This window comes from Electrona antarctica (genome assembly GCF_951216825.1).
Source record: "Electrona antarctica genome assembly, chromosome: 4".
NCBI classification, from domain to species: Eukaryota; Metazoa; Chordata; class Actinopteri; order Myctophiformes; family Myctophidae; genus Electrona; species Electrona antarctica.
This window is the reverse complement of record NC_136809.1, coordinates 45,921,868-45,936,867: the sequence shown is the minus strand read 5'-3', so window position 1 is coordinate 45,936,867 and position 15,000 is coordinate 45,921,868. Positions and strand designations below refer to the sequence as shown.

The 15,000-nt window shown below is 45.9% G+C and overlaps 2 protein-coding genes across 3 annotated transcripts in view; one reads left to right on the top strand and one right to left on the bottom strand.

The window, feature by feature from the left end:
- Positions 1-14,090, top strand: part of rfc1 (replication factor C (activator 1) 1) — a 63,794-nt gene extending 49,704 nt beyond the window's left edge. The window contains exon 24 of the transcript XR_013789821.1: positions 14,081-14,090. The gene's annotated coding sequence lies outside the window, so the exon portion shown is untranslated. The remainder of the gene's footprint in view (positions 1-14,080) is intronic.
- klhl5 (kelch-like family member 5) overlaps positions 1-15,000 on the bottom strand; it is a gene marked incomplete at its 5' end in the record, with an annotated part of 90,603 nt that overhangs the window by 11,134 nt on the left and 64,469 nt on the right. For both annotated transcript variants that reach the window (XM_079499010.1, XM_079499009.1), the window contains 5 exons: positions 1-123; positions 1,605-1,791; positions 9,701-9,913; positions 12,714-12,910; positions 13,882-14,018. The exon at positions 1-123 is cut by the window's left edge and continues 102 nt beyond it. In XM_079499010.1, the coding sequence (XP_079355136.1) occupies positions 1-123; positions 1,605-1,791; positions 9,701-9,913; positions 12,714-12,910; positions 13,882-14,018 (857 nt within the window). The remainder of the gene's footprint in view (positions 124-1,604; positions 1,792-9,700; positions 9,914-12,713; positions 12,911-13,881; positions 14,019-15,000) is intronic.

Sequence of the window (15,000 nt, the reverse complement as noted above, 5' to 3'; positions counted from 1 at the left end):
CGCCCACCACGTAGAGGTGCCCGTCTAGGACGGCCACGCCGAACTGGAGCCTCCGGCCCGACATGGTGGCCACCTGCTTCCACACGTCCCGCCGCAGGCAGTACTGCTCGATGCTGGTGGCACCTGTATGTATGTATGGGATATGACAACAGTGTAACTCCATGCTGGTGGCACCTGTATATATGTATGGGATGTGACAACAGTATAACTCCATGCTGGTGGCACCTGTATGTCTGTATGGGATGTGACAACAGTGTAACTCCATGCTGGTGGCACCTGTATGTATGTATGGGATGTGACAACAGTGTAACTCCATGCTGGTGGCACCTGTATGTATGTATGGGATGTGACAACAGTGTAACTCGATGCTGGTGGCACCTGTATGTATGTATGGGATGTGACAACAGTGTAACTCGATGCTGGTGGCACCTGTATGTATGTATGGGATATGACAACAGTGTAACTCGATGCTGGTGGCACCTGTATGTATGTATGGGATGTGACAACAGTGTAACTCCATGATGGTGGCACCTGTATGTATGTATGGGATGTGACAACAGTATAACTCATTGCTGGTGGCACCTGTATGTATGTATGTATGGGATGTGACAACAGTGTAACTCGATGCTGGTGGCACCTGTATGTATGTATGGGATGTGACAACAGTGTAACTCGATGCTGGTGGCACCTGTATGTATGTATGGGATGTGACAACAGTGTAACTCGATGCTGGTGGCACCTGTATGTATGTATGGGATGTGACAACAGTGTAACTCGATGCTGGTGGCACCTGTATGTATGTATGGGATGTGACAACAGTGTAACTCGATGCTGGTGGCACCTGTATGTATGTATGGGATATGACAACAGTATAACTCGATGCTGGTGGCACCTGTATGTATGTATGGGACAAGAGTGTTGGCTATGGGCCGTGGAATAAACCTTGTTGTGAACAGAAATGCCGTCTGGGACAAGGAATTGGAGAGAAAGAAACAGATAGAGTGGGCCCAGGTGCGTGTGAAATTCAAGATGGTGCACTCCATTGCTGTTGACAACATCACCAAGCAACCCTACCATTATCACTTGATCGATCATAAGCACTATAAAAGACCAATTGCCATATACCTACGGCAATGGCCGGGAGCGTGATACTATTTATTAACTGCCGTACATCTACGACAATGGCGCCAAGTGTGTTAAGTAAAACTTTGAGGTATTTGTACTTTACCTGGAGTATTTACAATTTCTAGTAGTTTTACTTAGGCAAAATATTGTACTTTTATGCCACTGCATTTATTTGTTACTAGTTACTTTCATTGTTCAAAGAAATACAATAAAATCGCAAAAAAATCGACTATAATATTTGGCGATGGACTCATCCAGTCCACGATAACCGATATATTCATATAGTCACCCAACCTTAACACGCACACAGCACCAGATGGCAGCAGAGAGGAGCAAAGCATGGCAGTGTAACGCAGAAACCTGTGGCCTGTAGAATGATGTCACCACAGGTGTCTCACAGCTACGTCCACAAAATGTGCACTTCCACTTAATTCTCTCAAATATCTCGCTATATAAGCCGCTGTGCTTCAGTGCTTTACCTTTTGTAGCGTCTATGCCCCCTACAGCGAACAGGGCCCCTACGGTGGCCTTGCGGGGTCTCGTGCGGGGGCTTTGGAGCAGGGGTCTGCGCTGAGGCAGCAGGTGGTACTTCATCCCCTCCATGAGCAGTCGCTGGCACTCAACGCTGTCCCGGAGCAGCGGGTTGGACTCCAGGTCTGCCAGGAACTGCACACGTAGTTCGCACACACACACACACACACACACACACACACACACACATACGCACGCACAAAACACACACACACACGCGCACACACACACACACACAGCATTATGAGTAAGGCCAGAGAAGTAGCTGACCATGCGCTTGACACGAAGATGGAAACTGTTGTGGTTTTAAGACACCACCCCTGCAGAGAGGCCAGAGAAGAAAACAAAGTTCAACAAACCCACCAGAGGATGTGCTGCTAGATCGCAACCATCAAGCGACACATACCCATGGTGTGAGTTTCACCACAATATCAGTTCCCATGAAAAGCCCCACAAGCTCAAATGTTTCCACTCAACTGATCTGCTGTTGTATCTTCAAAGATACAGTTTGTATCTTAACAAAACATGACAAGACCCTACACTGTAGGTTGACGAACTTGACACTGTAGGGTTGGAGCAGCGGGTTGGACTCCAGGTCTGCCAGGAACTGCACACGTAGTTCGCGCACACACACACACACACACACACACACATACGCACGCACAAAACACACACACACACACACGCGCACACACACAGCATTATGAGTAAGTGTAGAGGGCTGAGGGTTTAAAGGAAAGCGATTCCCTCACTGATGGGAGACATTAGACTGAGAGCCATTAACAGTGCCCATGTATATATCACACACACACACACACACACACACACACACACACACACACACACACACACACACACACACACACACACACACACACACACACACACACACACACACACACACACACACACACACACACACACACACACACACACACACACACAAACTAATAATTCTTCTACATCTCATCAGCTTTCTTTTCTATAACATCTAAGCTTTATGTCTACACCCACGAATGTACACACACCCACACCCTATAAGCTTCAATCCATCCATCTATTGCTTCTTAAAGTATATCCACACATTGAAGGCAATAAACCCATGATGATTTACATTTAGATGCGTATTGATTGATTGATTGAAGAATTTATTAACAGTTTGCAGAATTACAGTACATTTCAAGCACAAACTCAATACAAAGGCTGTTAACTGTGAGTGGACGACCCAATTAAGCATTACACTTGTTTCCAATAGGGTCCACCATGTTCAAATCATCAAAACATTTAGAGACGTACAAATAGACACTTCTATAGACAGAACAGGAATTCATCATAAAGGAGGTAAAAAGGGAAAAGAAATATATACAGTGAGGGGAAAAAAGGGGGGGGCGAGGGGGGGATTCAGATTTTACGGGGGCCACTTTCGAATTGCAGCCATCCGTAGGTGCCCTTTGAGAGCGGTTTTGAAGGAGTCAAGGGATTCGCATGTCTTAATGACAGTTGGTAGGGCGTTCCACATTTTGGTGGCATAGGAGCGAAAAGAATTTAGTCCCTTGTTTGTGCCGAATCTGGGTTGTACATGGTTCGTTGCACTCCCTCTGGTGTTGTGGGTGTGGACTTCGTTAACATTAAGGAAGTATCTAGACAGGTACATGGGTATCTTGGTGGTGTATCGAATCTTGTGGACCAGACCCATTGCAAGATGCTGTACTCTGTCGTCGACCCTAAGCCATTCCAGCCTGTCGAAGTGGGCAGGGGTGAGGTGGGTTCGGGGGGCTAGATCAAGTAGGAGCCTGACCAGTTTGTTTTGGGAAGTCTGGAGCCTGGTTTTAAGGGCCTTTGAGGTGCTGTGGTACCAGGAGGTGCATGCATAGTCAAAGAAACCCTGTACAAGGGCTCCTGTTAAGGTCTTCAAGGTGTTTTTGTTGACCAGTGAGGAGATCCTGTAGAGGAATCTTGTTCTATGGTTGACTTTTTTGATTACGTTGGTGGCCATTTTATCACCGGAAAGATTAGCCTCCAGGATGGAACCTAGGTAGGTAATTTCATCTTTACGTGTGATAACATTGTCACCCACCCATGTATAGGGTTAGGGGTGTATGTACATTTAGATGCGTATGTATAGGGTTAGGGGTGTATGTACATTTCGAGGGGTATGAGCATACTGTACGCAATGCGTGAGAGCGTAAGGTAAATGGAGAGGAGTGGACAGTGTGAGGGGAGATTGGATCTTGACAAAGATTTATTAGACGTTTTGAGAGCACGTATAATATGCAGGTGCTGAAATGACGTATGTCACCATTGTGGGGACATGTGGAGACGAGACGACTCCTGTCAATCGCCCAGTCAGAGGCGACGGGCAGGAGCCGGTGACGCCAAGAAGAAAACAGGGCAGCGTTGAGCGTGACAGGCAGTAAGTAGCCTTGCCGAGCCATGAGGCCCATAGGGCAGGAGCCTACTGTATTTCCTGTTTCTGTAGCGTGAGGCAGCTTGATGTACAAGTACACCCCCTGGACATGACGCTAGTATGTCGCAGGGGCTTACTCCCAATCCAACCCTTGATGCTGAGGAGTGCCAAGCAGGGAGGCACTGCGTCCCATTTTTCAGAGTCTTTGGTATGACCCGGCCGGAGGATCGAACCCCCGACCTCCCAGTCTCAGTGCGGACACTCTAACCACAAGGGCACTGAGCTGACAGGCAGACCGAGGCTTTATTTAACCCATTTTTGGCAGGAACCCCTTTTGGTGTTAGCATTATGTTATGCTTTAGCTATTGAAAAATAGCAGATCTACAAGCTCATAGCTCAGAGCTTGTAGGTCTGCTATTTTTGAAAAAATCAACGACTGACATAGAAACATAGTTTTTTCAGAAAACTGTCAGGACGTAGAAGACATTTTTAGAATCTGATCACAGGTCAAAATGGGTTAATGGTGCCGAAGAACAGGGAGTCAAGGTGTCATCTCCAGTGGGAGCCGCCCCTTCGCTGGGAGTTAGGGCAGTGAGGAAGGTTTCGTGACGAATGCCTTCCCACCATTGCTGCACAGAAATGAAAACACCCTCCCAGCATTAACTATACTTATCCTATACTGTCGCTGGCGGGTGTAAACATAGAGTATATAAAAGGATAGAGACTGAACTGGCGCGAAGCTCCGCCCCCCCCCCCAGCTATTCATGTCAGTGGAAGTTGCTCAGTGGCGTTTTGAAGCACCCGGAAGACTGCCGGAAGTACCATCTCAGAACGTCTACTTCCGCATTTGACCACCACATTTTGGTGGTCAAATGCGGAAGTGCAACCGAGCGCTCAATGTTAAAGCCCAGCTGCACGGGGTTTCCCGGTCATGAATCCACGGGTCCGCCTGTAGTCCCTCCTCCTACCACTAGGGCCCAGAGCTTCAACGTTGAATAGCCTCACTGGCCCCTTGGGTGTAAACCTTGCATGTCTAAAACCAGAAATGGCGAAAATAGCCAATCTACAAGCTCACAGCACACCGCGGCGCGACACATTGTTGTGAGCTTGTAGATTGGCTATTTTAGGGCATTAATGTACGGAAAAATAGGTGATTTCAGCCTGACATCGACAATAATACTTTGTTTTGTTTGTACATCAAGTAGTAATGTCTTCTTATATAGAAATAAAGCCAGCTTTCCTGTCATTAACAGGAAGAGAGTAGTTGAGGCAGTGTTCCTGTCTGTCTAGGATTATGGGGACATAATGTACAGACATACAGCGGCATCCACACTTAAATTCTAGCCTAGACTCTGTTTACCACTCATCAATTAGATTCATCACGGGTGATAACTATGGTACTCACCATTGTATCTTAATATACAACAAGGTTGGATGGTCCTCCAACTGGCAGACAGACGAGAACTGCACTGTTCTTGTATAAAGCCATGCTTGGAGATTGTCCTACCTGTAGATACGTCTCATCATTCCTGGAATGGGACTCTGAACCCTACCACACCCCATCGAGTCATTTCCCCAAATTAAAGGTTCCAAAAGTCAACTCTGGACTTGGTAGATCTGCTTTTAGCTTCTGTGGCCCTAACACATGGAAAGGCCCTTCTGTGGCCCTAACACATGGAAAGGCCTGGAGACTACATTGAGATTAACCACTTTGGTACCCTCGAGTCATTTTAGAACCTTGATGAACAAACAGATGACCGCAATATGTAACTATGTAAATTTGTCTTGGTTTCTATTTTTAAACCTTTTTATATTTGACATGCATGCCTTTTTTACCCTAATCCTCTGATGTATTGTGATGTTGTTGTCTCCACCAGGCCGAAGGCATGGGGAGAGAGTATGTTTTGCACTCCGTCCGTGTGTCCGTGTGTGTGTGTGTGTGTCCGTCCGTCCTTCCGTCCGTCTGTTACCAGCTAATCTCCGGCACCGTTAACCTGGTCGATGACAAACTTTGCACACACACTCCCTGGATGCCAACGATGAACCTCTGCCCCACATTTTCCAGAACGGCCTGTTATAGCGCCACCATGAGGCAGCTTTCACATTTCTTACCTAAAACTGCACCGATCTGCGTGAAACGTTGCATGCACACTCCCTAGAGGCCAAGGACAAACCATTGACCTGCATTTTACGCATCTGCCTTTTATAGCGCCACCAGGAGGCCGACTTTTGTAAAACACATTTCTTGATATTACTCCTCCAGATTCTGTCCAAAAATCTCACAAATCGTTACACACTATCTCTATGGTCATGTGCTCAAGTCGAATCTGTCCGATATTTCAGATTCCATCCTAATTGGCTATAATTAGCTTTCACAGTTTGCAAGATTGCCCCGTTTTGAACAAAAGCCTCAAATCATGAACGCAGCATGCAATTTACGTGAAATCTTTCACACATTTTCTTACTAGGCTGAGGAATATATCCCACCCTTTTCACATTGGCCTGTTATAGCGCCCCCAACAGGTTGATTTTTTTGGAACAAAATGCCTCAAAAACATGTTTAAATGAATCCTAAACATTTTGCCAAACATCTCACACAGTCCTATCCTCCTGGTGGAGACCTGTGCCCAGAAGGGCACTTTTTCTAGTTTTATATGCAAATTACTTTAATTACTCAGTACATTTTGGGATTAAATAAATCTTGAATGAATGAATGAATGAATGAATGAATGAATGAATGAATGAATGAATGAATGAATGAATGAATGAATGAATGCATGCATGCATGCATGCATGCATGCATGAATGAATGAATGTCGGTCTACTTGTGACATGCCCAGAATAGGGGGACGCCAGTTAGATGGTTCTGTTGCGGTTTCGGCTGTGTGGTGTGGAATATTGAAAATGCTGTTCACAGGCAGATGAGAAAATCTTGCATGGCAAATGGATAAGCAGCTTACAGACACCAGGGTGAGCCTACACTAGCCTCCACATTGCCTGGGGACCCAACAACGGCCCCGCTATTCACTGTGGTGTGAGAATGCAGACAGCATGGGAGACTTAAACAGCAGTGTGTGTGCGTGTGCGTGTGTGTGTATGCGGCACGCGTGTGTGCGTGCGTGCATGCGCGTCCTCTCCTGTGGTACTTATCCGTCACACTGTGAGGGAAGGGAATGTGGAAAGGATGATAAGGAGGAATCTTCCCAACCTCACCATCACCCCACCCCACCCCACCCCACCCCACCCACCCATCGCACACCAGGTGGGTGCAGCACTGCTAACCTCCTTTTCTGTCCTACCACAACACAACACACACATACGCATGCACACACGCACGGCCACACACATACATGCACACGCGCACACACGCACGCGCACGCACACGCACACGCACACGCACACGCACACACACACACACACACACACACAGTCCCAACTCACAACCTCTTTCTCTTGGCCTACTTCACACACACACAGACAGACACACACCCCTCCATTTCTCACCGCAGGTCTGAGATATGTGGCTCTCACCTGCCCACTCCATCTTGACTTTTTATGGCCCCCCCCACCCACAGCTACCCCTCCATAACCCACCCTGTAAATCTGTTTGATTTATGGCCTGTGGAGAGAGTCTCCTCACAGATGACTCGGGCTGTGACCAAGTGGGGACCAGCGGGTTGTGGGGGAGGCTGTGTGTCTGTCTGTGTTTGTGTGTGTGTGTGTGTGTGTGGTGCACGCGCACGTGTGTGCGCAACACACGTCTGAGTCCTGACACAGAGCACATATTCAAACTTTGATTTTGGACATGCAAGACAGCGTGGACAGACAGGGGGACGGCATGTCTGAGTGAGGACAGACCAGTGTTGATTTCTTCGACTATTACAATGACAAAAAATGTTAGTTGACTACGTTTTTTCACTGACTATATAAAATCTTCTAAACGTCATTAACATATTTTTTTTGCAAAAAGGGTGTCCCTTTAAGGTTAGGACAAGGGGCAGTGGTGGAAAGTAACTAAGTACATTTACTTAAGTACTGTACTTAAAGATAGAGTGCCGTTTGTATTTCTTCCAGTTTTTCATGTGTTTATGAGGTAACAGTATTTCATTAGACCCCTTGGTGTGGTTGTTATGTCCAATGATGTCTTCCCTTTGTATTTAGGCTTTCTTCCTGGAGGCTGAAACCTTGACAGTTGGCACCTTGACAGTGCCAACGAAAAAAACAGTGATTTAGTGATATCACATTATCATCCACCTCCCCTAACCCCTCCCCCTTTATCATAAAACAACAGCTGTGGGTGCGGCTTCAGTTCAGGTGGAGATTCACCACCCATCACCACCCACCAGGCAAACTTAATGAACTGGTGGGCGTGTCCACATAAAATTGACATTTTAACAAATACTGTATACTTTTTTGAAAACATTATTCCTTCTTATATAATAATAATAATACCGGATGATCATGTTTTAGGGTGGAAAAAAACCACGGCACTCCGTCTTTAAGTACACTTTTGAGGTACCGGTATTTGTACTTAACTTGAGAATTTCCAATACTTTTACTTCTACTCCACTACATCTCAGAGCCAAAAATTTGAAAACCTTAGTTACTAGTTACTTTGGAGATTTTAATTTTGATCAGAAAACATATAGGCTACATTAACCACTTCAGCCCTATATACATTTCGGCCAGCAGATCAACAAGCTCACGATGCGTCTCGATGTGAGCCTGTAGATCTGTTATTTTCTAAAGATTTTGTACACATTTTGAACTTGTGAAATGGGACACACTGCAATTATGAGTACATTTACTTTTAGTACTTTAAGTACATTTTGATGCAGATACTTTTGTACTTTTACTGAAAAATACATTTTGAATACGGGAATGCGTGCGTGCGTGTATGTATGCGTACGTGTATGTATGCGTACGTGCGTGTGTGGGAGATGGGGTTACAACGGCCACGTTCAAATTCCATGAAAGTTTCATTCATTGGCAATTTGGCTGGCTGCTGATTATTGATTGGTTGTTGTTTTATTGCTGTTGACAGCAACACGGCTCGTTGGTTTGTCAGCGTGCATGCTGGGAAATGATCACTATCGACCTCTGCTTCTGTCATCTGCTCTCTCTCTCCCCCCTCTCCCTCTCTCTCTCTCTCTCTCCTCTCTCCTCTCTCTCTCTCTCTCCCCCTCTCCTCTCCCCCTCTCCCTCTCTCTCTCTCTCTCTCTCTCTCTCTGCCACCTACCTTCAATTCTTACAATTCTATTTAACGGCCTCTTACCGTGTCTTTTAAGCCATATATCTTGAGACAGACAGCCATATAGTGTAGCACGGGCCGTGGAGAGAGAGCAAGGGCAAAGACGGAGGACAGCTGAGGACAATAGATATTTTAATTGCAGTTAAAAGTGAAACCACACTCAATTAAGGACAAGGGTGTGAGTGTGAGTGTGTGTGCGTGTGCAGGAGACACTCCTAGACTGTAGTGTATCGCTCTTTGATATCAAACAATTAATTCTCTCTCTTTGGGCCAATCTCCATCCTGGGCACATAACGTGATTAATTAATAGGACGGAGATCTCCGTTCTGGGCAATGAAGGTGTTAATACAGTTTTCAATCAATCAATCAATCAATCAATCAATCACCTGTGCCTGCAGCAGTGGCGTGCGGACGTGCGCCAGCAGCGCGGCCAGCAGGGGGCTCCTGCCCAGGGCGTCGTGGAGGACCCAGCTCAGCAGCGCCGTCACCACCGTCTCCTCGTCGGGAACGTTGATGTCGTCCGACGTGAGGAGTCTCTCCATCTCATCCACGGGCAGCAGCAGGAACTCCTGGCCTCCCACCACCTCCAGGAAGTGCTCCTAATGAGAGAGAGAGAGAGGGAGAGAGAGAGAGAGGGAGAGAGAGAGAGAGAGAGAGAGAGAGAGAGAGAGAGAGAGAGAAGACATTGGAGAGGAGCGGAAGAAGGGAGAGGTAGGAGGAGAGATTTAAAGGCAACTTTAAACCTCTCTCTCTCTCTCTCTATATATATATATATATATATATAAAATAGGGAGGCCAGGTTTAAAGTGGGTAGGAAAAAGGACGGATGGAGGTTCTAATGATCTAGGACCAACTATCCCCCACACAAAACATTCTAATGATCTAGGACCAACTATCCCCCCACACAGAACATTCTAATGATCTAGGACCAACTATCCCCCATGCAGAACATTCTAATGATCTAGGACCAACTATCCCCCACACAGAACATTCTAATGATCTAGGACCAACTATCCCCCCATGCAGAACATTCTAATGATCTAGGACCAACTATCCCCCCATGCAGAACATTCTAATGATCTAGGACCAACTATCCCCCACACAGAACATTCTAATGATCTAGGACCAACTATCCCCCACGCAGAACATTCTAATGATCTAGGACCAACTATCCCCCCATGCAGAACATTCTAATGATCTAGGACCAACTATCCCCCCATGCAGAACATTCTAATGATCTAGGACCAACTATCCCCCCATGCAGAACATTCTAATGATCTAGGACCAACTATCCCCCACGCAGAACATTCTAATGATCTAGGACCAACTATCCCCCACACAGAACATTCTAATGATCTAGGTCTAGGACCAACTATCCCCCCATGCAGAACATTCTAATGATCTAGGACCAACTATCCCCCCATGCAGAACATTCTAATGATCTAGGACCAACTATCCCCCCATGCAGAACATTCTAATGATCTAGGACCAACTATCCCCCCATGCAGAACATTCTAATGATCTAGGACCAACTATCCCCCCATGCAGAACATTCTAATGATCTAGGACCAACTATCCACCCATGCAGAACATTTTGGAAGGCCGAAAGTAAGTCATAAACAAAAGGGATGCTGACAAACACACACTGCTACTGGGTTTTAACTGCAAATGGAAAGCCTCGCTCATGGAACACATCTCTACCAAGTCAGTCCACTGAATGGCTTTTACACCATGGGTTGTGCGTGCGTGTGTGCGTGCGTGCGTGTACAGTATGTTTGTAAGTGAATTAGCCAGTCAGTCAGTACCAGATGAAGCCACCTAAACTATATAATTACCCCAGATTACAGTCAATAGTAATCCTCTTAAAGAGAGAGAGAGAGAGAGAGAGAGAGAGAGAGAGACAGAGACAGAGACAGAGAAAGAGACAGAGAGACAGACAGACAGACAGACAGACAGACAGACAGACAGACAGACAGACAGACAGACAGACGGACGGAAACTAGAAGTAAAGGAGAAGGGGAAAGGCACACAACAACACAAATTGCAGAGAATAATAGAAATGATGAAGTGGTTATGTCCCAGTCGCCATAGCAACCCCGCTGCTGCGTGCATGCATGGAGCCAGAGTCGCGGCGGTGATGGTGATGATGGTATGTGGTGCGTCCAAGAATGAGAAACCAATTTGTTGGCCATGGAAAACATCAGGGCGGAAAACACTGACTGAAAGGCCCGTCTGAGGCTAATGCCTCGCAGAGGGAGGAACGGAGGGAAAAGACACATTTAAATAGAGGAAATAGAGCGAGGAGGAACTGAACGGAGGCGCTGATGAATAAGACTGATGAATAAGACTGATGAATAAGACTGATGAATAAGACTGATGAATAAGACTTGGAGAAGAACAGATGGTTACGCCTGATTTATTCTGGGTTTGAGCATCGCTTCGCAACGGAAACAGCCGATGATTCTACAAACATTGTGAGCTTGTAGATCGAGCTATTTTCGCCATGTGACACCAGCATGCAACGGAGTATAAAATAAAACATCCAGTGTGTGCGTGCGTGCGTGCGTGCGTGCGTGCCTATTTTTGCGTGTGTGCGTGCGTGCGTGCGTGCGTGCGTGCGTGCGTGCGTGCGTGCGTGCGTGCGTGCGTGCGTGCGTGCGTGCGTGCGTGCCTATTTTTGCTCAAATATATAAGAGTAACAGTTTTGAAAATATGAGGATTCCAACCATACTTTGCTTCACTGTAAATGTCTTTTTTTATTTATGCTTTTGGTAGAATCGCCACTGGGTGTTCATCATTTCCAGCCGCTACTTCATAACGATCAACGTTTGGCTCCAACAGTGACCACAGCCTGTCAGTGGCTGCTGTAGCCACTCTGACACCATGCCGGCTAAGGAGTGAGGCTGTACTGTACTACTAGTGTACTGTATACTGTACTGTACACTGTACTGTACTGTACTGTACTGTACTGTATACTGTACTGTACTGTACTGTACTGTACTGTACTGTAGTACTGTACTGTACTGTAGTACTGTATTGTACTGTACTGTACTGTACTGTACTGTACTGTACTGTACTGTACTGTACTGTACTGTACTGTACTGTACTGTACTTCTAGTGTACTGTACTGTAGTACTACAGTACAGCTCACACGGTGTGAGCTTGTAGATCGGCTATTTTCAGCATGCAACCAAGTGTGAAATCATAAATGACTTATACTGGATATCTTGTCCCTTCATAACATTTTAGTCTAGTTTTTATTTGTTGATGAAATTGCTTAGTTTTCATTTAGTTTCCATTGAGTTAGTGGTTCGTCAACTAAAAGTAGTCGACGAACATTTTTTGTCATAGTATTAGTCGCCGAAATCAACACTGGTGCCCACCAGCCACCCCACCCACCATGGTGTAGTCGTGGGCAGCCCTCTGCAGGTCACAGCAGCCCTGGGCGTCTGCGTAGGAGCGGATGCCCAGGCAGTTGGACGGGTGGAGCTGCTTCATCAGGAAGGAGCAGCAGGCCTGCACCACCGCAGACAGCTGGAGCAGACAGGAGGCCGACAGCAGAGACTCGATGGTGTCCTCCCTCAACTCCAAGCGACCTGCCCGGGAAGATGGAGATGATGGACGGGAGGGGGAGGGGGGAGGAGAGAGAGAGAGAGAGAGAGAGAGAGAGAGAGAGAGAGAGAGAGAGAGAGAGAGAGAGAGAGAGAGAGAAAGAAAATGTGTTCTGCTTATTCTACAAGCATGTTGTGGTGGTTCATCCCAATACTTGGGCTTCATTGGAATTTGAATCATTTTAATTCTATTGACATTATTATCCATCTAAGACAATTTAAATGGGATTGGATACGTATGGAGAAGAGAAGAGAAGAGAAGAGAAGAGAAGAGAAGAGAAGAGAAGAGAAGAGAAGATGCCATCTTCACTATCAGCATCATTCATGCTGACAGCTGTTATAATCTACTTGTGACTTTAAATGTCTCCCGATACAGCATATCATTGTTGTCAGTCAGGAACTTAATATCTCCATATTTAATATTTTTCTCATAAAATATGTCCTATTTTATCCTTGCCAGTGTCAATCTAAAAGCTCACAATGCATCGAGACCTTGTATATCGCTATTTTAGAAATGTTTTTTCGCCCATAATGACATGCCCCAAATCAGGACGCCAGGTGAAAAGTGACTAGGTGTTTTTGTTGGTTAAAAAAATATATATGATGGAACTAATGAAAAAGCTTGTGAAATAATAACAACTAAACACAGGTTGTCTTTCCAAGATCCTGAAAACATAGAAGGCTTCCACCCGACAGTGAGGACATTACATTTCCATTTATATTCGCTGAATGTAGTGAGCTGTGGAGAATGGCTGTACCTTTGTATGTGTAATGCCCGGGATGCCTCAAAAGTCTAATATCTCTCCCGGTCCATAAGGGATATCCCTTTGGTCTAGTGTTTCTGATGTTGGACTTACACGCGGAGACCCGAGTTTGAGCCCCGGGCGTTACTTATGCATACTTATTACTGCACCAGCGACAACAACGCATGTAGTGAGCTGTAGGGAAGGCTGTACCTGTGTATGCGTACTGCACCAGTGACAACAACGCATCGGGGTCGACTCCCTCCATCTTCACCTCGTCCTGTTTGGCCTCTCGTACGTCGCTGGTGAACATGGCAGCGAAGTAGTCGGACACCGAGGACAACACCAGCCTATGGGGAGATCACATGTACGACTTAAGGGATATTCATACTCCAGTTACGTCATCACGGAGCACGTTTTCCTTCAAAGGAAGTCATTAAAAGTGGCTTTTTATGGACTTTTCATATTGTTAGGTATTCATATATGATGACCATGGATATGCTCTGTGAAAAACATATTTTTTATTTCACTACGTCTTTAAAGCAATAAGCCTCAAGAGGCCGTGGTATACTAAAGCAATAAGCCACAAGAGGTCTCAGGTTACGTGGATTTTACAATGGCTGAGAGGTGTAGGTAGGTCTTCTACCCTCTCTGCCATTGTAAAATCCACGGTAAGCTGGGATCTCGCGTGGCTTATTGCTTTTCTAAAACGGTTACAAACATATAGCAATATTAACCTAATAAAACTATTAAATTCACAAAAGTAGCTACGCTTTGCGCCCACCAGAGCGAGCCACACACTTCCTTGTTTTGCTCGGCAAGTAGGCTATGTGACGGGAGAATAGTGCTTGATGTCTCTACGGGGCTGCCTGGAGCCACACATTCACAGTCATATGAGTGCGGACGGTGCTAACACTCCCGCACGGCCAGCGTGTGTAAGGCAATCAAGTGCTCCCCTTCCCCAGTTCAGCTGGGAATGCTATAAAGTGATTGAAGGTGTGGATTATCGGTGAGATTTACAATGGTCACGTGACGGTAACCAGCCAATCAGAATCACGTATTGGGACTAACCGTTTTAGAAAGTGACGTTAGGACAGCTAAGGTCTGTTGTTAGTGTGATAAGTCCCTTAGCTGTTCTAAGATCACTGGCTTATAGCTAGTATGAAACGGTTGCCAAATATATGACAATAGGAAAATAGCACACATGAGATAAAAATGAAACTGTTGGCGTAGTAATACTGATAACAAACAGTAGCAGGTGTGTGTTCGTAAAGCATTTTACGACGACATTGAACGCGCCACAGCCAATGATGATCAAGGAACGGATTCATC